Consider the following 26593-nt stretch of genomic DNA (forward strand, 5'->3'; position numbering starts at 1 on the left):
AAATGATATTTTTACGTTTATCATGCATTACACTATTGAACTCTTAAGCTTTGAGAACTATGAATAAAATTCTGCCCAAATTCACCATTTTGTAAGATACATGCATTTTAAAAATTGCCCATTTTTGCCTTTCTCGTGTACTAAGTATACGTAGAAGCTATATGATCGCTCTAAAAACATTTAAAAAAGCCCAAACACTCATAGTGTTGTATACCGATCGACTCAGTTCGAAGAATTGAGGTGATGTCTGTGTGTACGTGTTTGTGAATGTCTGTATGTGTGTGAGCAAAAATTGTTTTAACTCTTTTTAAGCACTTACTCTAAACCGATTTACTCGCAACAAGTTTCATTCGTCAGAGAACGTTGTTCCATTGTTCCCTATTAAAAATAGACTGTATCGGACTATGGGCTCAAAAGTTATGGCCAAAATACATTTTCTTATAATGTACGAGAAAGACAACATTACTGCTAGGGGGATTAATCAGGTGTTTTGGTAAACTTTTTATTTTTCAATTTTAATCTGAGTTACTCAATAATGCCACTTTCATTGAATTTGGTGACGAACACAATTTACATAACATTTCAAGGGGTAGGGTTATGCTTTTACGTTGTGCATAATTCAAGAAAAATTCATCTATCATATAAAAAGCGTTACGCAGTGAGAAGGGAAGTTGTTCAAAATTTACAATTTTGACATTACTACATTATAGGAGCGAATTATAGATTTAACCATAACGTGTCATAACGTGTTGGATGAGTAATGTGTTGAATAACTCTTTGCCACAATACCTTTTTATAATTATGAAATAAATCTTAATGAAATATCAAATAAATGAAATTCCATTTCGTTGATGTCACAATATGACGCTAATTGAATGTGTTCTGCCCTCCTTTGTTGGTTTAATAAGTTCTAATCGTGAATTTTCAACACCAGAAGCTAATAGTGCTTTTTTGATCATTTTAGGAAATCTGTGTTGCGTCCATTTGTCTGTGACACGAATATACAGCATATGACCATTAGTATTTTATCCAGCACCAAACAGGCCTATTGCAAGCCAAAAAGTGATTAAATTCCGTTGGTTTTGTAGAATATGACAAAAATCGATACTATGCCAAAAATTGGCCCCATACCCCATTGAGGGCTCAGAAAAAATATTTTTTTTTCTATCTATGTTTTTATGATGAATACCACCGTTTATTGCAGGATTCATAATTTTGGACAAAAATACCTCCTTTTTTCCTATTGTGCGCAGCGCCACGACGTCGAAGTTGCGGGGATGTAATTCATCGTAGATCACCCTGTCGCAACCTGCAAAATCTAGCGACTTGCAGTTCCATGTTCCAAGCTTCCGATAGTGATCTTTTATTCGTCGCCTAGGTCTTTGCCGATTATATCGAGTCGCATTATCTCTTATATTGTTCGTAATTATTGGTTTTCCAGGCGGCTTATTGGGCCTGCGCAAACCTCCTGTCTCGTCGGAGGGCCGTCGTGTCAGGGCTGTTTAGCGTCCCACCTAACACCAGGACTTGGGCTTGTAAATAGAGAACAAATGTTAGAACTTAGAAGCACCCTTGGAAGTGTTTCGTGGTTAATGTTATTAATGTAATTACTATGATTGTTTATGAAACTTACAGCTATAAGTGCCAAGAGCAACCTATTGAATATGTATAACAAAAATGTTGAAAATAGCAAATATAAATTTTAGATAATACCACTTATAAGAAATATTTTAAACAATTTGAGCACGGTGTAAGATTAATAAGAGATTGCCTTAACCTCTTTACGCTGCTACACTTTACATAACTATTTTCCTACCACCTTGCATTTTTTGAAGGAGAAGACAAAAAGGCAAATCTAAAACCAAACCGAAAATGCAGTTTTTTTTTCAATTTATGAAAGTAAATTAAAGTTAAGTAAATTGTACTCACCTTTCCTTATTCCGTGAAGGACTTACCACCATCTTAAGGACTTACTGGCATTGCGCATTGCCCAAATAATCCCCACTCCGACAGACGTTGGTTTGCTGAGCAACATGAGGCATCGACGAGAACACGTTATTTAAGGTCGCCGTCGTTTCCATTCTTGCTGTCTCAGGATTTAGGAACCTCCATATTATACTAAATCTTAATAATTATTGGGAAAGATAAAATTTGACAAGAGAAAATTTGCACGTCCAATTTCTGGCTCAGCATACTGCGATGAGTAAGCATTCTATGCCCTTTGAAACTAAAACAACTTGTCCAAAACTCCATGTTTACTCGATATCAAGACGATACAATTAATTAAGTAGGTAGTTTATTTGAATTTTCATATAGCAAAATATAACAATTGCTCTAAGTGCAAAAACTTGATCGAATAGATTCAACTTGTTGTAGTGTTTCGAAGGGAGGGATAATATAGACCAGCGGTGCTCAGCACTTTGTGCGTTTTTCCCTAATTTACTTCTCACACAATAAAAATGAGCTTTAACCATACAAATTATCACTTGGTCGAAAGCTTTTAAATATATCTTTTTGCTTTAGTTAATAAAACGGATATAAGGCATTGCACGGAAAAATCTCTTTCTCTTTCGTTCTGCATAAATTTTGACGTTTACTGGCCTTGTTGTTTTCTAATTTCTTTGCAGCGAGAAAGAGACAAAGCAGTCCGTGCAGTGCCCTATTGGTGTAAAATTTACTCCGTATGAAACTTTTACTCCGTGGAAAACCTATTTCATTTTAGCGTGTAATGTTTTGTATGCGGCTAGGGAAAAATAAAAAAATCAAACAGTCAAGTCAAAGTGCAAGACGCTTCGTTGCTTTCTGCTCTTTTAAATTCAGCTAGTGGTTGAATAGTGGGCTGCTGTGCTGTGTATTGATAGTAAATACTTGTAAGTGCTGTTAGCACCTGAATATTTCGATTGCGAAGAATTCTGTAAAGCACTTTCATGGGGGTTCTTGATTGTTATCGCCGAAGCAGTTCTGAATTGTATTTTGACTTGTTTCTTTCAGAACTATGAAACTCACTGGAAACCACTGTTTGCCATTAATCATCAACGTTTTACATTACAGAGCGTTTTATAGCCATCATATCCGAATATAAGAGTTGATACAGGTAACTGTTCTTCATATTTTCTATGTGCTCTCAAAGAACATTCACATTCTTTTATAATGTCCATCCACAGGCGCATCACCACGTAAGTCCCAGAGCATGGTTAATTAGGATCAGTCCCAAAAAGGATGCCGGAAGATAGCGGCCGCAACAAGCGCCGCCATATTACAGTTAAACTACGAACACCACTACACTGAACAAAAGATTCATCCTATGAGTAACTGAAAACTGATTCGCCTCCGCCCTTTAACGATATGCACTCGATTTTCGGATGACGATCATACGGTTTGATTTTACGCTGATCGAAAATCAGCGTAGTCGAATCATACGGTTTCCATAAACTTTTCCAATAAGAAAATGACTGATAATGTTACACAATTGGAATGCCAATCAATCGCATTCAGTATGAAGCCCGTAGGAATTTCAAATGTTGTCTCTCTGTTAATTTGTCGAATAAAATACAATGAAAGAAGATTTTCGCATAAAAAAGAAGCATGAAAATAAATCACGATAATTTTTTAGAATTTAGTTTATTTTCCTTAAATAAGTATGTATTGTGTATGAGTGTGGCTTCACAAATATGGGCGAGTGTACCAAGCATCGACGGTGTCAGCTTGTCTTTTCATTTGGGAGTTTTAGGTCCGATGCCCACGTAGCGTCTTTTACACGCTGCATGCACACGGCGTTAAAAGGACGCATGTGTGCATCGGGAAAAAGAGGTAACGCAGTGTCGCCGCACCGATGCACACCTGCGGTTGTTCAGCGCCACATGCACGCAGCGTTGAAAAAACGCTACGTGGGCATCGGCCCTTAGTCCGCCTTCGATAGCTCGAACCATAAATACCCCACCGATATTGCTGGATGCGAATTCCTTTCGTTTTTTTACTTCCGTCCCACCCCTTCTTTAGGTAGTAGGTTGCCGCTGCTGCTTTAATCCGAGGCAGCCGTCCAAGATGCTCATGGTTCTGGGAGTACATCGTACGAAAATCAACGAAGACTGAAAACAATGCGGATGAAAACAATGTTATTCATAGTGTATATATTTTATTATTTTATACTTACCCTAAAACACAAATCCTTTCGAAATAAATCCAAGTTGATGAAATTCAATTGTACTTATGAGGCTCTCACTAAAAATGGCGATCTTGCTCAGTCTGCTCGAACGACTGGTGACTAGTGACTAGTGTAGTGAGATTACTCAGCCCAACACGAACTTCCAAATGCAATAGAAACGAAACGCATTTCCTAACCGTCTGATTTTCATTGTGGGGCCAAACCAAAACAAGCATCATCCAGTTGCCGGATGATTCTCGCTCGATTTAAATGCAGCTGAAAATCGAATGACAAATCATTTAAAAAGCATTTAGAAGCGTTTATCGATACACGGATGACTATCATTCGATTCCGTAGGGCTATATAATACGCAACAGTATGGCATCCAATTAAAGAAGGAGGAGTTTTTTAGAGTAGGGAAAAGACAAATCAGTTAGTTTGAGGAGGATATTCTGGTTCAGTGTACTCTTCACCAGCCGCAACACTTACACGGAAGAAATAAACTTCCCAATAGTGAGTTTAATTTACCCAACCTCGAACATCCGTACGGGAAGCCAAAATTGAGTAAGTAGGGTCGAAGTAGTTTGCCTTTACTCCCATGTTAAAAAAGTACCCACCGGAAAATTTATTTACCCAAATGTAAGTTTAATTCACTCAATTTCGACCTCAGGTAATAAAACTCAAAATTGGCTTCCAGTATTGAACTGGCGTCGTTGGATTGTTTGGCTGTTTTGTTTTTGACAACAAAAGAAAGAGTGGATGAAAGAGAAGAGAAAAAATAACTCAAAAGTAAGTTTAAAAATACTCAATTTTAGGTACTTTTTTTCTTCCGTGTACGACATGCCCAATGTCAACAACAGAATAAAATCGAGTAAAATAAAATCTAAAATTAAGATAATTGAATTTCAAATCAAAGTAATAATCAGGCCCTGTTGGGGATACATTTTCACATTTTGTTTCTAAACATCCATTATAATTTCATTACTAAGATAGGTCAAAAGATTCTCGTCTCAACTGACAAAAACCGATTTCAGTAGCAGGGAATAAACAAATCACATATTTTGTCTTCGATTCGGAATACAAAACATTTCGAATTTTTGCTTCGCATCGTCCGATTGATGCGATTATTATCAAAACGCCGTCAATTTACGACCAGAAAGTATGTCTTATATAAACCACAGCATCCTATACTATAATATGTGTGATCTACGTAAAACATATTTGTCGCGTTTAGTATCATAGTGGCGTAACTACAGTGAGACAATTTCGTGAACAGACCTCTTCCTTTAGCTACAGCAATTGGTCTTAATTTTTGTCTTCCTCGCATAACAAAGTTGTATTGTTGTACTCTCTTTTTAATACTGCCAAACTCTTTGAAAATCTTAGAACCAATTTTGCTTTTTTTTATCAGTAATAGAAATTGATAGTAAGTTTATATAAAAACAAAATCATGTGAAGTAATGTTTTATTCGAGTTCTTCTGAATAGCCTTTTTTTTACATTTTATGATGAATTGAGAAACTTTTCTACGACGTGAGACGAGTTCGGTGGTCTAGTGGCTACCGCTTCTGCCTTATAAGCAGGAGGCCGTGGGTTCAATTCCAGGCTCGTCCCTTCCCTACTTTGTATTTATATCTTAGTTCTTTCTGTGTTTCACGTTCTACCAAAACGATTCCTACTGTTATAACCTTCCACACAATCCCAAAACCTCCCGTGGCACCTATGAGAGGTCGTAGAGTTCTCTGCATCTTTCTTAAGTAGGTGTCCAACTAACCATCCTTCCCCTTCCTCAGCATTCGCAAGGACGTGGCCAGGACAGATCTCGACTATTGGAGAGTGCAGTGCTTCCATCTAAGAGATAATGATTAGTCCTAAGTCAATATCTGTGCACAGATAGTAACGGATGGAAGTGATGCTACTCTCATACAATAGTCTTGGCTTGTACCACCTACGAATTTTTGTGAATTACTTAATGCTAATGCTAATGCAATGCTAATTGAGAAACTTTTCTACGACGTAGATTGCAGCATTTTATAAGACAAGTTAGTACTATTCCATTTAATTCCTCAACAGTAAGAATGTCTTGAGTATCTTCATGTCGAGGCTTTAAGACGGCTTTACTGTTGAGCTAGAGGTTTAAAGGGATGTACTAACTCGACTTCTGACAAGTGAAGAAATTTCTTCAAAATAATAAATTATTTTCTATTGTAGTTCAATATTTAGTTTGGCATCAAAACTGTCTCGATGTAGGTTGGCTGCTTATCGAACTGCGAGAAAGGCAGTGTATGTCACCGTATCGGTGGAATATCCAATGTGTTTAGTTTAGATTGTTGTGCGACGACAATACACCATTGACGGGCCAAGTTTTCAAGAGGCTCACCACACCGCAGTTACGTCTCTGTGGTACTCAGCGCGAGATTTGTCTCGTGCCAGACCATTGCCACCAATTGCTGATAATGGAAATAAGTGACAAGTGCAACGTCCCAGCAGTAAACTCCAAATCTACATGCGGACGAAGGGGCACCGACTGCGTGGTGTTGATAAATGCACCGGACGTCTCGCGCGTGCTTCTCTACCTCGCTCATCTGCAGACGCCTCGCCGGATGGGGCAATTTTCCGCTCGGTTCCAAACTGTGACTTGCGAGCAACCAGACAGACCTAGCTGGTAGCTGCAACCATCATCGTCGCCATTGGACATCGCCGTCGGTCACCGCCGGTTGGGGTGACGATGGCATAGGCAATTCGCGACGGAACCGCGAGAGATGATGAACCGCAGTCGAATCTTGCGTAATGCTCAATTTCGACGGCGACGGAGCACGGTGTCAATAATACGGGCTTCTTGTATATTGGGACACAGACAGTAAAATTTGAGTGGACGTAATTATCTCGAAACTAGTGAAAACAACGAGCACTGCTGAGGTGATATATTGAGTCCGCTGTGTTTTTGTGTTTTTATTGATTGAGGCACAATTGCGCGTGATGTGGTTTGATTGTCTAGCTTTCGAAGTTACGACCAATGCAATCAATGTGGCGAAGCGACGCGTTGTGGCTGAGTATGATGAGCCCGAATGAACATTTTTTTGCAAGTTGAACAACCAAAATATTTCATGGCCGGAATTTCTAGGGCTATCTCACATATATCGGTATCCAATCCATTCCCCCCCAGTCTGTGCGTTCTTGGAATCTATCGACTGTGTATCGAGCATGGAAACCAGCGCGACCGCACCGTATGCTGCCATTTCGAACCTGCTTAGGTAAACAAACATCTATCTGGTTGAGCGCTCATCGTCGCCGCTGTCGATGCAAATGCCCGGTGGTGATTGTCATCATCATCATCCCGCAATCCGATGCCAGAGCGATATTGGATAGCGACCGATGACGACGCCCACTTTATTAGATTTTTGCTCACTGCCAATATTGCCATGTTGGCACCGGGTGAGGACGGTGGTCGGACAGGGAAGAATCCATTAGAGAGACGGTGGAATGTGGCCTGGTTTGAAGCACGTTCAAATCAACGATGCAACTTTATTCACAAACTGGGGTATCCATCGAACCATGAGCAAATATGTGTCTAATCACTTTTTCGCCAAACGACATCAGTCAAACAAACTTAGCCAAATGACTAATGGGAAGCAAATATTCACATGTTGGTTAAATTTAATCCATGGTAGTTGAATGTGGTTGAAGTACGCTATCTACACTATTTAAATTTCTTAAAGCTAATACAAATATTTAAAAATAATTATGTCTCCCCCTTCGCATTTTTTTTAGCCAAAAATATTATTTTGAGGGGGCAACAAAATAAAATTCAGATACATTTTTAAAACATTCTTTAACAAATCCGAGGAGTTTTGGAATTTTTTTTATTTTAAAGTTTATTTTCTATTATCCCCCCTTGACTATCCGGGGACCAATAGGACATAATGTTAACTAAATATTTGTAACTGCCTAATTATATCGTAGGTCCGATGCATTGAGAATTGTTTTTTTTTAATTCATTGAAAGTTATGTTAGGAATATAAAGATGTGATAAGAGCAGACGTTTGTTCACTTGTCATAAGACGAGTTTGTACAATCCCATTTAATTCCACCACTTAATTGTACCTTGACAGATACGTATTTCGACCTCAACAGTAAGGTCGTCTTCAGTGTCTCGTACTTGACTCGACGACTCGAAGTTGTACAAACGGATTGTACAAACTCGTCTTATGACAAGTGAAGACATTCCACTAAAAAGTTCAAAAAATTTTTCTTAACAAGACGTTTGTTTCCGAAATGGACAAATTGTTATTGGTTTTGTCGAAGAATCCACTTGTCTTGTCTTGTGTGGGATCTACAACATTCTACTCTCTAGATAGGAGTGATAACCCAACACCACTTAAAAGTCACATCAAATGCAACTTGTTTCGAGCAAATCGGTTAAGGGTAGTGCTCAAACCCGATCAGGAAAGCATATCAAAATTATAACACAATTATATCAGTGGTTGTTATTTATATCAACGTGTGTTATAATCAGATAATTCGATAAAAAGCGATTTTTTCTTTGTTTTTAGATATATCAAAATTATAACAGGGTTAGTTATGATAAAAATCAATATCGTTAAGAAATATCGGGTCTGAGAAATTCAGTTTTAATATTCATCATTGACATTATTGCTGGGGAAAATGGTATCGAGAAGCATGGACATTTTTGAAAGTAAAATATAAGAATAATATGACTTAACGAAATTGGCTTGAAATGTTTGACATTCCGTTATACGTAATGGGTTCTTTCATTGTAAAATGTCAAGAATTAATGTGAAGCTATTTGATTTTATTGTAACTGTTCAGTCTACTTGAGTTTTGGGTTTGCAAATCGAAATGAAGTTTTTAATCACTGAATTTTTATCTTTCGATTTTACTATTACACTTACGCATTTTTTTACAGTACTTGTAATTCGTAATAACATTGTGCATTTTGAATATTTATAGGAGAACATATTACCATAAATCTTAGTTGTAATTAATTTGTGCCCAATAACATATGCGTTGTTTTCGATATCAATCAGAATCCGAATTATCCGAAAAAATTGATTATTGATGTTTATGAACGAATCGTCGTATGAAAATTTGGCACAAGTCGACTCAGTGCAAATTTTCATACCATTATTGTACCATTTGCCGACATCGTTGAATTCTTTTCCGGTCACGTCTTCCTCGTACTCAATGTCCTCCGGTAGAACAGCTCTATATCTATGATCATATTTGGGGTTGTTTCGAGAGGAGGACCAAATTGTTTCGATCCAAGCTTTTGTGGGATTATTACTTGCTTGCCTTGTATGATGACAAATACGATTCAAAATGTATTTCGTGGCCACTTGTATGACAGGATGGTTGTTTGATGTATGAAACCCAATCAACATTCCATTTCCGTTTTCATAGGGGAAAAGTGATGAATTCCATAGAGCTCCCAGATTCTTCACTGTTTCTACCAAGTGCGTTGCAAGATGTATGTTGTAAACAACATTTTCTGGTCCGAACGTTTTTTCATATTCTTTTACGAACTTAATCAATCGTTTTTCACAATCTTGCAATGTACGTTCAGAAATTTGCATTTGCAAAAGTTCGAACAGACTTGTTGAAAACAACATTATCATATCCAGATGTTGTTTCGGCATTAGATCGTGCATGCATGGGTAGATGCAGTGGAACAATAAAGTCTCCCATTCACTGGCTTTAAATTTCTGATATTCATCAACTTTTCTGATGTTTCGTGGGAAGCAACTGGGAAGCTTGATTGACAAAAGCCTGCTCTCTATTAACTGTTTTTGATCACCCACATAACAACTACGCTCCTTATTCACGCTCCTTATGACCAGTTCCCAGATCATTCTTGTAATGCCTATCAGACCCATGTGCATGTAATCGGGAGGTAATCCTATGATTATATCAAAATCTGGAACTCCTACCAACACACAAAGACCTTTTAGACCATACGATTCCTTTAAATGACACCTTTCAATGTCATACATAAGTTCTCTGGTTCCCTTATCTTCTCGTGCTTTTGCTTTTTGGTATGGATATCTAATTTGATTGCCAATTAGTTTTCCTGGATGCAAACAAAGCGTACAGCCATACCAACCGTTATACTGTTTTGAACAGAACAGTTCACAACGACCAACAGAATCTGTACAATTCTGTAGTAACACAACTTTGTAGACATCTTTTCCAATGACGATACCGTTTCTCAGTCGTTGTAGTTGAAGTACAAAATTTTTATGGAACAATGCCATATTCGGCTTTCCTGGATTGAACCACAATGCGGCGATAATGAGATTGTTTTTGTTGAAGCGTTGTTTTGGTGGTAAGTTGTTCATAGTCAAAAATAATGGGTATATGGGTTTCTTGCTGGAACATTTAACAGCAGCGGCGCCATCTTCATTCGCCGAAAGAGTGATATATTTAGATGATTCATCTTTCATTATTGACTGCGCTAGTTTACCACGACTTATGTCGCGAATATCACAATTGTAAACCTCTGTTCCATATTCTTCTATCTCTTTAGAGAACTTCAAGAAACTTTCCCTGATCTGCTGCTCAATGGGGAAAGTGATGAAAAAATCCTTTTTGGTAGATCCACAGTTTTCCACTGGACACACAGTTTCAGGTTGTGGTGTAACGTCATAGCTAAATATAAAAAATAAATGTTAGTGTGGTATATAATCAGTATAAAAGGATTGATATACCCAAACTGACAATTGACACAGAAATAAGCCCTTTCGGCATCATATGAAGCTGGAAAAACATTGGAGATTGTGGAAAAACATTCCGGGAAAATTTTGCCTATTGTCAAGACATTCAACATTCTCATAAGATCTTCTAAACCTTCTTGAGTGAGCTTGTGTCGTATGTAGAAATTCAGCATCATGAATATTATGTCTCGTATTACGATGTCGTCACGAAACTTAGCAAAATCAGTATAGCTGTCCGAAGGTTCCTGGAAAAAGAATGGTTCCTAATTTCGTCTATATTTGAAACATGTAGTAATACCTGTTTTGAATACGAGTTATTACTTTCTGCCATGTAATCTCCTATCATGCTATTTTCCGGGATCTCCGATTCGTCTTCGGTAGTGACTTTAAAACATGAAGAACTATCTGTCATTGAGTCATTTAATTCCAGTTCTGAATGGATTTCCTTTGGCAAGGGCTCTTCATGGGTAGTATTAAGATTCGGCCGTTGATTTTGAATGTTCATGTTCGCTTGTAACTCTGCATTATTGTTATCCCCGAAGCGATCACCAGAAATTAGAAGCTCATCTAAGCTACTTGTTTCAACTCCATATTCAGTAGGTGACTTGGGATATCTCGGCTTCGGAATAATAAAAATATCAATATGGTGTTTACGGAGAACTTAGCGAAATGGGTTATTCCAATGCTTTTAAAGCAGATTTCAACTAAAACAACATCAGTTGCTACTTACTTTTTTTATATACCCGCGCTTGTACCATGGTGTTTTTAAGTAATAATGACGTGGTCTACGACTCATATTTTAAATATTAAATTATCAAATACTGTTAACTTGTATAAAGCACACAGTAAATTAATAGAATTACTATCGTGAACGAAAAGTGAAAAAAGTTACATTCCGTTACAGTTACGTTACACAGTTCAAACTTTCCTGATGAAATTCAACACACGACACGAAACAATAATTAAATACCAAATTTTCGAAACGACGTTATTGCTTTTGAAAACAAAGATTCAAATGTTGATATGACGAATCTGTCAATACCAAATTTTCAAAACGACTTTTCTGCTTTTGTAAACAAAGATTCAACGATTTGTAGAATCTGAGAGCACTTCCACGCAAACCTACACCATCAATACATAAGTGAAGGCTTCGGCTATCTGTTGGTGGTGTTATTGGTTTGTATGAGACTGCTCTCAGATTCGATAAATCGACGTTTGAATCTTTGTTTACAAAAGCAGATAAGTCGTTTTGAAAATTTTGTCTTGATATGTTGTTCTTCCAGCTGGAACCGAAGTAAGCCCTTGCGACCTCCATGCTTTCCCCTATTTCCTTATGTCGCACCTATATCATCGACATGTGCTGTCATGCGCACTAATCGCGACGCAGTTACGACATAAGTGAAGGGGTATTTTTCTCGAGTTACAGGCAAATTACCCAACTTCGGAAGTAGTGCGCAAGATTCACATAAATATAAGCTAAACAACACATTATTTAGTTTGACAGATAAAACCTCGGAAAAAACTCGGTTCGGAAGTTCCTACTTCCAAATTCTAATTTGGTGCTACGCCGGCAATATCATATTTTTTCCGAGCCGTTTGTGGTTATACACGGAACCTCAAAACTACTGAAATTTGAGTTTATTTTTTATTCAATTATTCAATAACAATTGAAAAACTGAAGATTCAAAAAGGCATAAAACCATCATCAAAATTAATTATTGAAATGAACCCGTAAACTAACTGTTTTATTTATTGCCTTCCTTAGCCATGCGGTAAGGGAGTAAAGCCCCAAACGCAATACAACGGAACGGCGACGGAAACGGCAAATTTGACAGAAAATATAGTAATTTTATTAATTTAATTTTAAATTTGCATATGTTGAATGAAATGACTAAACTGGAAAAAGATCAAGAATTAAAAAAATAGAAACTTTTTTTTGTCTTGCATTATACTATTATCTGCCTATTTAAGATTTGAAGTGTACCTATTCGGTTCCGCGATTTTCGTAACTGAACGCCATTTTTTGTTTCCTGGTTCAAATAAAACTGGTTTCGTGAATCAAATTGTTTAAATCGAGGATAAAATGGGGAAGAAATATGTACCGGTAGCGACTAAACGGCTGCGCGCAGCTGCAAATAGAAGGAACCTAGCCTTTTTAATAAAGGTCAGTAAAACCTGCACTAGAAAATGAGCTATATAACTAACCTCTATTTTTAACTTCAACTCGCAGGAGGAAGAGGAAACTGATCAGCCAGCTGAACAGCCGAATCAAACAGCGGCAATCAAGACAGATAATCCCGGTGTGGCTATGAAAATGCCATTTCGTAGAATGGAAAAACCTACTACAGACCCGAAAAATTCCGTTACCACAACCCGATCCCGAATTGTCAGATCGGCTACGAATCGAAAGAAAACTCAACCAAAGCCTTCCGACCTACTGGTTCCGAAAAACCGTATCCTTCTAAGCTCTTCACCTACACATAAGGTAAAGATTATTAATGTTTTCTTCAAACTTTTTACATGGCCTAGTTCAAAACTTGGCACAGATAGCTTCCGAATTATGTTAATATGCTTATTTTTACAATCGATGTATGACGATGTACGATGAATGAACGTTTAATAATATAATACAATGTTTTTAGATAACATCGTCCCCCGGTGTACAAACTGTAAGCCCGATAAAGGACAGACAAATGATGGAGATACAGATGGATTTTTTCCGGGACTGGGAGGATGATGACGATGACATGCCCGAACTTCAACGATGCACTGCAGCAGCACGGCTTGAATCTGAAGCTAATGGTCAGCGCAAGATGCCAGATAGTCCGACAGTTTTGAGAACATATTCAACCAAGTGCATTCAAAGAAAAACTTCAGAGGAAAGTGCTGATTATTTCGAAGACGAAAATGGAAGCGAAGCTCAAACAGCTGTAACCATTGGTAAGCAACATAACATAATGGATATTTGTGAAGTAGTTTTTGGATTCTAAATATCGCTGGTCTGTGGAGATACAATAAAACAAATCCACCTAACAGTCCGTAAAGGTTCCAATCTTTCTTAGATATTTTTTTCATTTTCAGAGTGCAGCTGTGGGCAACAACCAGCAATAACAAAATTACTGAAAGACAACGCTACGATGAAGGCACAAAATGAAAAACTTAAGAAAGCCCTTCGGGAGTCCAATAAACGATGCCTCAAGTTGACGGACTTCCTAAATTCGAAGATTATTGGTGAACCTCAAGGAGAAATTTTCACAGAGATCGAGGGATTTCCAAGCACGGATCAGCTTAAGAATTTCTCGAACCAAGCAATTAAGAGCGACTATACTTTTGTTCGGCTGCTGATGGAAGAGCTCTGGCCAGACGGCTTCCTGAACAGATCTGTGAGTGGAAGGTCGTCCAACAATCCTCATGGAAGACCAAAAGCTGGGGTAAACAAAAGTCAAATCCAGGTGTCAACTCAAACTGTGAAACGGATTCCACTTGAGCCTGACAAAGTGAAGTACTTGCGTGGTAAATATTTACTTTAATGAACTCCGAACTCATCTATATTAATTTTAAATTGAATTTAATTCTAGATCGTTTGTTGGAACATCGCATTTTCCGAGGTGATTCGCCAGCTGTTGCCAAATCTATGGCCGATGAAGCGCCGAGGCTTATGAAGCGAGTTCTGGCATACTATGGGAAAAGGAGCTTGCTAACTAACTCGCTTGTGTGCTAACTTCTACTTATTTTACCATACCTCGGAGCTCTGAGTCAGAAATGTTTATAAAACTTTCAAAGAACTATTGAATTTTGGCATTGTATTGTAACTGTATTGACATTGTAACTTGAATTCTGAAAATATAAGGCATTAAACTAAAAAGTTCAGATTTATGATTTTCCTCTTGCCAATGATCCAAAACAACAATTTTTATACAATTTAATCAAATTTATAACCATTCACTAAACTGATTTTATATCTAATTTATAACAAAGGTTGTTATAATATACAATTTTCATCATTAGAAATTATATCTTATTTTGTTATAACACTGATATAAAAGTAACACACTATGTTACTATTTTGTTACAGCTAGAGGGATTTTAGTTATGTTTTTTGTTATTTTAACAACTAACCAGCCAATTTTATAACACACCTTGTTATTTTAATCTTTTGAAATAAGTAACTCCCGTTGTTATAAATTTGTTATGCATTCCTGATCGGGAATATGGGCGAGACGAAGAAACATCCGAAGGAATTCTTCTTCAGGTGGAATTCCTGGGAGAATTCCTGAAGGAATTTCCGAAAAATTTCCCGGAGGAATTCCCTGATGAATTTTCGGAGGAATTCCCGGGAGAACCTCCAGATGAATTCCCTAATAAACTTCCAGAAGAATTCCCTGGCGGAGCTTCCGAAGGGATACTTGGAGAAATTTCCGGAGAAACTCCCGGAGGAACATCCGGAGGAATTCCAGGAGAAGCTTCCAGAAGAATTCCCCGAGGACCTTCCGGAGAAACTTCGTGAGGAGTTCTATTTACAGAGGCCCGGAAGTTCCTTTTCAAGAGGCTCGGGAGCTTCCTTTCAAGAGGCCCGGAAGCCTTCTTTCAAGGGGCCTCGGAAGCCTGCTTTCGGAAACCTCCATTCAAGAGGCTCGGAACCCTTCTTTCAAGAGGCTCGGAAACCACCTTTCAAGAGGCTCGGAAGAATCCTTTCAAGATTCTTGAAAGCCTCTTTCAAGAGGCTTGGAAGCCTCTTTTCAAGAGGCTTGGTAGCCTCCTTTCACGAGGCTTGGTAGCCTCCTTTCACAAGGCTTGGTAGCCTCCTTTCAAGAGGCTTGGAAGCCTCCTTTCAAGAGGCTTGGAAGCCTCCTTTCAAGAGGCTTGGAAGCCTCCTTTCAAGAGGCTTGGAAGCCTCCTTTCAAGAGGCTTGGTAGCCTCCTTTCACGAGGCTTGGTAGCCTCCTTTCACGAGGCTTGGTAGCCTCCTTTCACGAGGCTTGGTAGCCTCCTTTCAAGAGGCTTGGTAGCCTCCTTTCAAGAGGCTTGGTAGCCTCCTCTCAAGAGGCTTGGTAGCCTCCTTTCAAGAGGCTTGGTAGCCTCCTTTCAAGAGGCTTGGTAGCCTCATTTCAAGAGGCTTGGTAGCCTCATTTCAAGAGGCTTGGTAGCCTCATTTCAAGAGGCTTGGTAGCCTCCTTTCAAGAGGCTTGGTAGCCTTCTTTCAAGAGGCTTGGTAGCCTCCTTTCAAGAGGCTTGGTAGCCTCCTTTCAAGAGGCTTGGTAGCCTCCTTTCAAGAGGCTTGGTAGCCTCCTTTCAAGAGGCTTGGTAGCCTCCTTTCAAGAGGCTTGGTAGCCTCCTTTCAAGAGGCTTGGTAGCCTCCTTTCAAGAGGCTTGGTAGCCTCCTTTCAAGAGGCTTGGTAGCCTCCTTTCAAGAGGCTTGGTAGCCTCCTTTCAAGAGGCTTGGTAGCCTCCTTTCAAGAGGCTTGGTAGCCTCCTTTCAAGAGGCTTGATAGCCTCCTTTCAAGAGGCTTGGTAGCCTCCTTTCAAGAGGCTTGGTAGCCTCCTTTCAAGAGGCTTGGTAGCCTCCTTTCAAGAGGCTTGGTAGCCTCCTTTCAAGAGGCTTGGTAGCCTCCTTTCAAGAGGCCCGGTAGCCTCCTTTCAAGAGGCTTGGTAGCTTCCTTTCAAGAGGCCCGGAAGCCTCCTTTCAAGAGGCCTGGAAGTCTCCTTTCAAGAGGCCCGAAGCCTCCTTTCAAGAGGCCAGGAAGCCTCCTTTCAAAAGGCCAGGAAGCCTCCTTTCAAGAGGCCAGGAAGCCTCCTTTCAAGAGGCCCGGAAGCCTCCTTTCAAGAGGCCCGGAAGCCTCCTTTCAAAAGGCCCGGAAGCCTCCTTTCAAGAGGCCCGGAAGCCTCCTTTCAAGAGGCCCGGAAGCCTCCTTTCAAGAGGCCAGGAAGCCTCCTTTCCAGAGGCCCGGAAGCCTCCTTTCAAGAGGCCAGGAAGCCTCCTTTCAAGAGGCCCGGAAGCCTCCTTTCAAGAGGCCAGGAAGCCTCCTTTCAAGAGGCCCGGAAGCCTCCTTTCAAGAGGCCAGAAGCCTCCTTTCAAGAGGCCCGGAAGCCTCCTTTCAAGAGGCCCGGAAGCCTCCTTTCAAGAGGCCCGGAAGCCTCCTTTCAAGAGGCCAGGAAGCCTCCTTTCAAGAGGCCAGAAGCCTCCTTTCAAGAGGCCCGGAAGCCTCCTTTCAAGAGGCCAGAAGCCTCCTTTCAAGAGGCCCGGAAGCCTCCTTTCAAGAGGCCCGGAAGCCTCCTTTCAAGAGGCCCAGGAAGCCTCCTTTCAAGAGGCCCGAAGCCTCCTTTCAAGAGACCCGGGAGCCACCTTTCAAGAGACCGGGAAGCCTCCTTTCAAGAGGCCCGGAAGCCTCCTTTCAAGAGGCCCGGAAGCCTCCTTTCAAGAGGCCCGGAAGCCTCCTTTCAAGAGGCCCGGAAGCCTCCTTTCAAGAGGCCTGGAAGCCTCCTTTCAAGAGGCCCGGAAGCCTCCTTTCAAGAGGCCCGGAAGTCTCCTTTCAAGAGGCCTGGAAGCCTCCTTTCAAGAGGCCCGGAAGCCTCCTTTCAAGAGGCCCGGAAGCATCCTTTCAAGAGGCCCGGAAGCCTCCTTTCAAGAGGCCCGGAAGCCTTCTTTCAAGAGGCCCGAAGCCTCCTTTCAAGAGGCCAGGAAGCCTCCTTTCAAGAGGCCTGGGAGCCTCCTTTCAAGAGGCCTCCTTTCAAGAGGCCCGGAAGCCTCCTTTCAAGAGGCCCGGAAGCCTCCTTTCAAGAGGCCCGGAAGCCTCCTTTCAAGAGGCCCGGAAGCCTCCTTTCAAGAGGCCCGGAAGCCTCCTTTTAAGAGGCCGGGAAGCCTCCTTTCAAGAGGCCCGGAAGCCTCCTTTCAAGAGGCCAGGAAGCCTCCTTTCAAGAGGCCCGGAAGCCTCCTTTTAAGAGGCCGGAAGCCTTCTTACAAGAGGCTCGGAAGCCTCCTTTCAAGAGGCCCGGAAGCCTCCTTTCAAGAGGCCCGGAAGCCTCCTTTCAAGAGGCCTGAAGCCTCCTTTCAAGTGGCGCGGTAGCCTCCTTTCAAGAGGCCCGGAAGCCTCCTTTCAAGAGGCCAGAAGCCTCCTTTCAAGAGGCGCGGAAGCCTCCTTTCAAAAGGCTCGGAAGCCTCCTTTCAAGGGGTCCGGAAGCCTCCTTTCTAGAGGTTTGGAAGTCTCCTTTAAAGAGTCCCGGAAGCCTCCTTTCAAGAGGCCCGGAAGCCTCCTTTCAAGAGGCCAGGAAGCCTCCTTTCAAGAGGCCAGGAAGCCTCCTTTCAAGAGGCCCGGAAGCCTCCTTTCAAGAGGCCCGGAAGCCAGCTCTCAAGAGGCCCGGAAGCCTCCTTTCAAGAGGGCCCGGAAGCCTCCTTTCAAGAGGCTCAGAAGCCTCCTTTCAAGAGGCTCAGGCCTCCCTTTCAAGAGGCTCGGAAGCCTCCTTTCAAGAGGCGCCGAAGCCTCCTTTCAAGAGGCGCGGAAGCCTCCTTTCAAGAGGCTCGGAAGCCCCCTTTCAAGAGGCCCGGAAGCCTCTTTCCAAGAGGTCCGGAAGCCTCTTTTAAGAGGCTCGGAAGCCTCCTTTCAAGAGGCTCGGAAGCCTCCTTTCAAGAGGCTCGGAAGCCTTTTTTCAACATGCCTGGAAGCCTCCTTTCAAGAGGCCAGGAAGCTTCCTTTCAAGATGCCAGGAAGTCTCCTTTCAAGAGGTCAGGGAGCCTCCTTTCAAGAGGCCAGGAAGCCTCCTTTCAAGATGCCAGGAAGCCTCCTTTCAAGAGGAACGAGAGCCTCCTTTCATGAGGCTTGGAAGCCCCCTTTCAAGAGGCCCGGAAGCCTCCTTTCAAGAGGTCCGGAAGCTTCCTTTCATGAGGCTCGGAAGCCTCCTTTCAAGAGGCTCGGAAGCCTCCTTTCAGGAGGCCCGGAAGCCTCCTTTCATGAGGCCCGGAAGCCTCCAATAGTCATGAAAGTCCAAAATAAACAACGACTTTAGTAACTGGAAGGAAACAATTTTGATGATCAAATTAAACAAAAATATTATTAGTGATTTTCTTCTACCTACGAGGATTTTTCTCAATGCTATAACAACTTTTAATCCCGTGGTATGGTGGACATATTTTCAAGCACACCACACCACTTACTTATAAAGTCGATTACTAACCCTCGCCGTATTCCAAGAATTTTAATTTACATCATTGCGCATCCACGAAATCGATACACTCCACTCAATGCCATCGTAATGGCGTTCTTTCTTCCCATACTTTGGCTAGCCGCGGCCTTCCAAGCGGTAGTCGTTCGGCTGTGCGATGCGATGCTTTGCAGCAGGCAGGTACCCATTGGAATGCGAATGCGCGCAATATTTGTCGTGACGGTGTCATTAATCCCTCTTCTGGTTTCTCGTTCATAAACACTACCTCCAACGCGATGTCCGCGTTCCTTATCGGTGTGTAGCGCGAACACTGGCCCGGAGTTGTATTAATAGCGATTCCCAACGAGGTTCGTGATTGTGTGGAATGGATATTTTTTCTCTCATTTTTCCACCGGTGATTTCCTGTGAGCACTCACCGGACCAGCCATTATTAAAGTGGGTCTATTATTACGTGAGTATCGTGCAAGAGATTGTGGTGACAATTTTTCTCCTATACATGTATATTCAGTGCTCGCGATGACGAAAGCTGCTATGTTACTGCGACATGCACCCTTAACCATGTTTGTTGGGTCTCATTCCTTCCTGTTAGCTATCAACGTTTGAACAAATAATGCAAATGCCAATCCAGGTTGTAAAAGATTCCCATGAAAAAAAAATACATTTAGTGATTTCAAGAAAATCCTAAACTTGTTATAACTCCCTGAGAAATCCCGAACCATTCCATTTAATACCTATTGGATAGAAGTCGAAATAAATAGATTTCCAGATGTTGTTTTCAATTTTCGACTGGTAACTCAACAGAGTCAAACAAATGCAAACAGAAATATCAATCGCTCGCTACTCGGCTATCGACGACCTCGTGGAAAATGTCACACACATTAGCCTCAGTCGCGCTAATAGTGTGGTAGAGCACAGAATTGGATAAAATAAAGAAAGAAAATTTAAATGAGAAAATGTGCTCCAATGCGACGCGGGACGGGACGCGACAATGACGACCACGACCAAGACCAAGACTGTGCGGGACAGTTCAATCGGTGTGGTTGGACACCGCGAAACCCGTCTTTTGTCGGTGTGCTTTTTTCTGAGGCGGGGCAAAATTAATATACTAGCGACAATATTTTACGCTGGAATTATGTGCACACATCGATCGGCGGCACGGTCGTGAGTGGTTGGTATTTATATTGCACTGACTGGCGAGGTGGGCAAGAGCGAAACGCGTTGTCGTCGTCGTCGTCTGTTGGCCAGTGGTGAACAGGAAGGTGAGTCCGCTGCCTTTGCGCTTGGGTGTTTTATTCAGGTGAGAGCTCTAAGTACTGTAGCAGCAGACAGCACATATGAGACAGCGAGGTGTCGGTGTCGGCACGATACACTGTTGCTTCGGTGCGACTGACTTGATGAATAGATTTCCAATGGAAAATGAGTGTAATTTGCTAATTGCTGCGCACTGTGTTATTGTTAAGCGATGATATTGAGCACTTTTACGGCAGGTGATAGTTGTTCGTGGCATGACAGCAAAGCTAATCTGTCTTTGATAATAGTCTTAAGCTTTTCTATGTAATTAAAATCATATATTTCTCAGTCTAGCGGTCAGTACAAAGCTACTGCCAAGCATGACAATGTTAAAGGTGGTTGGCTGCGATTCGACATTTACAACTTTTTTTCGTTCATCAATTACAATTACAGTTATAATCAAACGATGGAATTATATGAAATCGTACCAAACTCCGTCTCATGACACGTGATGACTATTTCCACTGAAAATAATTTTGTATTCTACTTGTATTTACCATAGAATATTTATGAATAACCTGGGCTGCCAAGAAATGAAAACTAAAGAGGGATACTTTCAAAAAAAAATATGGATCTATTTTAATTTGTCTGAATAAATCACGAAACAATTGGTTTCCTTTGATTTTCTTTGCGAGGGTCTTCAGCGAGTTCATGTTTTGCAAGGTACTTAACCCGACCTTACTATCCGTCTCCGATGCAGTGCCTCAACTGCTGAGGTTTTAGTCGCACACAAGCGCCTTTTCAAGCTAACAAGCACGTGGGGGAACTGCTCGGAGTACCAACCGATCGCTGGGGAAAGATAGTGCAACAAGCAGAAGAACGGAACAGTGACCAACACTGATTTTTTTAGAAGGATGAAATCGAAGTGCAGAGGATTAAAACCGATTATAACTGTACTCTATCCTAAACCCAGCAAAATCTTCAAGCAAGTTCTGCAACCTCCCTCATCTGACTGAAACTCTTCCGCCATAAACAAAGACTCTTCAGAGCTCTCCTCTATGATGCAGTGTATAAAGCAACTGGAAAATTACATTTCAACTGAAGAAATCGTGCACCTAATGAAGCAACTAGCCGACAGGAGATATGATATGTTGGAGGTTGCAACAGCAAACGGAATTTCAAATCTGTGTTGCTTCAGAATACTTTCCAGGCGACGTGAATGAACTGAGTAGGCCACAGGATATTGCAGTGTTTGTCACGTACTGCAATTGCGAATCCCAAAAACAAAGCATTTATAATAGGCTGTGATGCAAACGCCCATCATACTATATGGGCCAGCCTCTTGAAAGCAGGCTTCCGAGCCTCTTGAAAGGAGGTTTCCGAACCTCTTGAAAGGAGGTTTCCGAACCTCTTGAAAGGAGGTTTCCGAACCTCTTGAAAGGAGGTTTCCGAACCTCTTGAAAGGAGGTTTCCGAACCTCTTGAAAGGAGGTTTCCGAACCTCTTGAAAGGAGGTTTCCGAACCTCTTGAAAGGAGGTTTCCGAACCTCTTGAAAGGAGGTCTCCGAACCTCTTGAAAGGAGGTTTCCGAACCTCTTGAAAGGAGGTTTCCGAACCTCTTGAAAGGAGGTTTCCGAACCTCTTGAAAGGAGGTTTCCGAACCTCTTGAAAGGAGGCTTCCGAGCCTGTAAAAGGAGGCTTCCGAGCCTTTTAAGAGGAAGTTTCCGAGCCTCTTGAAGAAGAAGCTTCCGAGCCTCTTGAAAGGAGGTTTCGAACCTCTTAAAGGAGGTTTCGAACCTCTTGAAAGGAGGTTTCCAGAACCTCTTGAAAGGAGGTTTCAGAACCTCTTGAAAGGAGGTTTCGAGACCTCTTGAAAGGAGGTTTGAGACCTCTTGAAAGGAGGTTTCCGAACCTCTTGAAAGGAGGTTTCGAACCTCTTGAAAGGAGGTTTCTGAACCTCTTGAAAGGAGGTTTCGAACCTCTTGAAAGGAGGTTTCCGAACCTCTTGAAAGGAGGTTTCGAACCTCTTGAAAGGAGGTTTCCGAACTTCTTGAAAGGAGGTTTCGAACCTCTTGAAAGGAGGTTTCGAACCTCTTGAAAGGAGGTTTCCAGACCTCTTGAAAGGAGGTTTCGAACCTCTTGAAAGGAGGTTTGAGACCTCTTGAAAGGAGGTTTCGAACCTCTTGAAAGGAGGTTTCAGAACCTCTTGAAAGGAGGTTTCCGAACCTCTTGAAAGGAGGTTTCCAGAACCTCTTGAAAGGAGGTTCCAGACCTCTTGAAAGGAGGTTTCCGAGCCTCTTGAAAGATGGTTTCCGAACCTCTTGAAAGGAGGTTTCCGAACCTCTTGAAAGGAGGTTTCCGAACCTCTTGAAAGGAGGTTTCCGAATCTCTTGAAAGGAGGTTTCCGAATCTCTTGAAAGGAGGTTTCCGAACCTCTTGAAAGGAGGTTTCCGAATCTCTTGAAAGGAGGTTTCCGAATCTCTTGAAAGGAGGTTACCGAACCTCGTGAAAGGAGGTTTCCGAACCTCATGAAAGGAGGTTTCCGAGCCTCTTGAAAGTAGGTTTCCGAACCTCTTGAAAGGAGGTTTCCGAACCTCTTGAAAGGAGGTTTCGAACCTCTTGAAAGGAGGTTTCCGAACCTCTTGAAAGGAGGTTTCCGAACTTCTTGAAAGGAGGTTTCCAGAACCTCTTGAAATGAGGTTTGAACCTCTTGAAAGGAGGTTTCCGAACCTCTTGAAAGGAGGTTTCGAACCTCTTGAAAGGAGGTTTGAACCTCTTGAAAGGAGGTTTCTGAACCTCTTGAAAGGAGGTTTCCGAACCTCTTGAAAGGAGGTTTCCGAACCTCTTGAAAGGAGGTTTGAGACCTCTTGAAAGGAGGTTTGAACCTCTTGAAAGGAGGTTTCCGAACCTCTTGAAAGGAGGTTTCCGAACCTCTTGAAAGGAGGTTTCCGAACCTCTTGAAAGGAGGTTTCCGAACCTCTTGAAAGGAGGTTTCCGAACCTCTTGAAAGGAGGTTTCCGAACCTCTTGAAAGGAGGTTTCCGAACTTCTTGAAAGGAGGTTTCCGAACCTCTTGAAAGGAGGTTTCCGAACCTCTTGAAAGGAGGTTTCCGAACCTCTTGAAAGGAGGTTTCCGAACCTCTTGAAAGGAGGTTTCCGAACCTCTTGAAAGGAGGTTTCTGAACCTCTTGAAAGGAGGTTTCTGAACCTCTTGAAAGGAGGTTTCCGAAACTCTTGAAAAGAGGTTTCCGAAACTCTTGAAAAGAGGTTTCCGAGACTCTTGAAAAGAGGTTTCCGAGCCTCTAGAAAAAAGGCTTCAGAACATCTTGAAAGGAGGTTTCCGAACCTCTTAAAAGGAGGTTTCCGAACCTCTTGAAAGGAGGTTTCCGAACCTCTTGAAAGGAGGTTTCCGAACCTCTTGAAAGGAGGTTTCCGAACCTCTTGAAAGGAGGTTTCCGAACCTCTTGAAAGGAGGTTTCCGAACCTCTTGAAAGGAGGTTTCGAACCTCTTGAAAGGAGGTTTCCGAACCTCTTGAAAGGAGGCTTTTGAGCTTCTTGAAAGGAGGTTTTGAACCTCTTGATAGGAGGTTTCCGAGCCTTTTGAAAGGAGGTTTCGAACCTCTTGAAAGGAGGTTTCCAGACCTCTTGAAAGGAGGTTCGAGACCTCTTGAAAGGAGGTTTCGAACCTCTTGAAAGGAGGTTTCCGAACCTCTTGAAAGGAGGTTTCGAACCTCTTGAAAGGAGGTTTCGAACCTCTTGAAAGGAGGTTTCCGAACCTCTTGAAAGGAGGTTTGAACCTCTTGAAAGGAGGTTTCCGAACCTCTTGAAAGGAGGTTTCCGAACCTCTTGAAAGGAGGTTTCCGAACCTCTTGAAAGTGTTCATTTCTCTCTTCGCTCTTCCTGTACTCTCTGAACCTGTCCCATGTTCTATGATCCCTGTCTACCTATCGTGTGTGCTTTGGCTAGGTGTGCATAACTATCAACGTGCTATCTCGAATCTCTCGTTCGCCGTTTTCGATTCACGGAATGTTCAATTCACGGTCTTATAAATTTAGCCGTGCACGCCACGCAACGGAAGCTATGTTGCGGCGTGAATTAAATTGTCATGCGCATGAATATAATTGGGTGGGTACTCACAGACCTTCTTCGGTGACGATGATGACGCCGCCGGATGAACGGAAAGGGGGTGGCGGTGAATTCGCTGCTGCTCTCTCGTTCGGTGAAGAAGTTTGGATGCCGCCGGGGGTAGGCGGATTGCCTTTCTGCTGCTGGTTGGCGGAAACTTACTCGATTTGCGCGCGACGCGACACGTGCGTCGAGGTTCCACTAGTCGTCACTAGGGGAACGGAAATAACGATTGCGCTTGCGTACGTCCTGCCTAGGGAGCGTGGTGAACGGAAGCGTCCCTCTTCCGGCGTGCCCCGGGAGAACTTCTGAGCCTGACAGTGGGGTCAGAAATGGCCACTGGGAGTTCGGTTGTGATGTCGCGGACGGTCGAACGGCTTGGCAAGAACCTTGGAATAGTTGGTTACACGTTTCACGTGTTAATTTAACATTACAAATATTACAAATAGCACGAATTACCTTCAATTGCACAAAGCCACACACGAGAACACACCGCCTTTTCACAATAGCACACACAATTACTGATAGCTACAACTAGGGACAGGGATTTAAATTTAATTAAGTTGTACTAATTGATTGTCTTCCATGTCACTACCTATTACAAGACACCACGGCGCGAGAACTTTGGGCCACTCCTGCCTCTTCCACGGATCAGTTCGAAGTGAACTTGATCAACTTGGGAATCCTCAGATTAACCGCCAAATTGTAAATTGCATCACCGGACATCACGAAGTTAATTTCGCGCTCTAAATAATCATATTCGCGCATGTTTGCGTCTCTTTCCACGAACAGCTTCAATCATCCATCTCGCTGTTCGGCCCCAAAATCTTGGGTGGAAAGAAAACGCCAAAGGTCAACGCATCCTGAAAGGATTCTCAACGGGTCGATGCACGCGGGCGATAGCATGTGCTACAAGCCACCCGGCAGATTTAATCATTTTTAGGGGTAATCAATTCCCACGGCCGCTCACAACGTCAGTAGGAACTCACATAATTAATTTTGTTTTGCGCTTCTTGAGAGTGCCGCTCATGAACAGAATGAACGCTAATGTAGTGAATTTTAAATTTGTGCTCTAGGCTGGTTCAACATTTGGCAAATTATTAAATTGATTTATTAAATCCTAATTACGAATATTACGAGTAACATATATTGAACCATAAAACATGAAACGACATGCTCGTTACACCTCTTGAAAGGAGGTTCCCGAACCTCTTGAAAGGAGGTTTCCGAACCTCTTGAACGGAGGCTTCGGAGCCTCTTGGAAGAAGGCCACCGAGCCGCTTGGAAGAAGGCTTCCGAGCCTCTTGAAAGGAGGCTTTCGAGCCCCTTGAAAGGAGACTTCCGAGCCTCTTGTCAGGAGGCTTCCTAGCCTCTTGCAAAGGAGGCTTCTGAGCCTCTTGCAAGGGGGCTTCCGAGCCTCTTGCAAGGAGGCTTTCGAGCCTTTTGAAAGGAGGCTTCCGAGCCTCTTGAAAGGAGGCTTCCGAGCCTTGTCAAAGGAGGCTTTCGAGCCGCTTGAAAGGAGGCTTCCAAGCCTCTTGAAAGGAGGCTTCCGAGCCTCTTGCGAGGAGGCTTCCGAGCCTCTTGCGAGGAGGCTTCCGAGCCTCTTGCGAGGAGGCTTCCGAGCCTCTTGCGAGGAGGCTTCCGAGCCTCTTGCGAGGAGGCTTCCGAGCCTCTTGAAAGGAGGCTTCCAAGCCTCTTGAAAGGAGGCTTCCAAGCCTCTTGAAAGGAGGCTTCCAAGCCTCTTGAAAGGAGGCTTCCGAGCCTTTTGAAAGGAGGCTTTCAAGCCTCTTGAAAGGAGGCTTTCGAGCCTCTTGAAAGGAGGCTTCTGATCCTCTTGAAAAAAGGCTTTCGAGCCTCTTGAAAGGAGGCTTTCGAGCCTCTTGAAAGGAGGCTTTCGAGCCTCTTGACAGGAGGCTTCCGAGCCTCTTGACAGGAGGCTTCCGAGCCTTGTCAAAGGAGGCTTTCAGCTGCTTGAAAGGAGGCTTGAGCCTCTTGAAAGGAGGCTTCCGAGCCTTGTCAAAGGAGGCTTCTGAGCCTCTTGAAAGGAGGCTTCTGGGCCTCTTGAAGGAGGCTTCTGAGCCTCTTGAAAGGAGGCTTGAGGCCTCTTGAAAGGAGGCTTCCGAGCCTCTTGAAAGGAGGCTTCCGAGCCTCTCGAGCCTCTTGAAAGGAGGCTTCCGAGCCTCTTGAAAGGAGGCTTCCGAGCCTCTTGA

General features: G+C 42.5%; 2 protein-coding genes and 1 long non-coding RNA gene across 3 annotated transcripts in view; 1 reads left to right on the top strand and 2 right to left on the bottom strand.

The window, feature by feature from the left end:
• The window catches only part of LOC134228018 (uncharacterized), a 593534-nt gene that overhangs the window by 457905 nt on the left and 109036 nt on the right, over nt 1-26593 (bottom strand). The gene's annotated exons all lie outside the window — the stretch shown is intronic.
• Nucleotides 10694-11804, bottom strand: LOC134227716 (uncharacterized). The gene is made up of 3 exons (XM_062709372.1): nt 11605-11804; nt 11173-11493; nt 10694-11119 (listed from the first exon to the last, which is right to left on the bottom strand). Exons 1-3 carry the CDS (start codon nt 11668-11670, stop codon nt 10694-10696), a joined length of 813 nt encoding a protein of 270 aa, XP_062565356.1. The 5' UTR covers nt 11671-11804.
• LOC134222499 (uncharacterized) lies at nt 12851-14987 on the top strand. Its single transcript, XM_062701647.1, has 5 exons — nt 12851-13038; nt 13105-13359; nt 13517-13814; nt 13956-14387; nt 14453-14987. Exons 1-5 carry the CDS (start codon nt 12958-12960, stop codon nt 14593-14595), a joined length of 1209 nt encoding a protein of 402 aa, XP_062557631.1. The 5' UTR covers nt 12851-12957; the 3' UTR covers nt 14596-14987.

This window comes from Armigeres subalbatus, chromosome 3 (genome assembly GCF_024139115.2).
Source record: "Armigeres subalbatus isolate Guangzhou_Male chromosome 3, GZ_Asu_2, whole genome shotgun sequence".
Taxonomy (NCBI): domain Eukaryota; kingdom Metazoa; phylum Arthropoda; class Insecta; order Diptera; family Culicidae; genus Armigeres; species Armigeres subalbatus.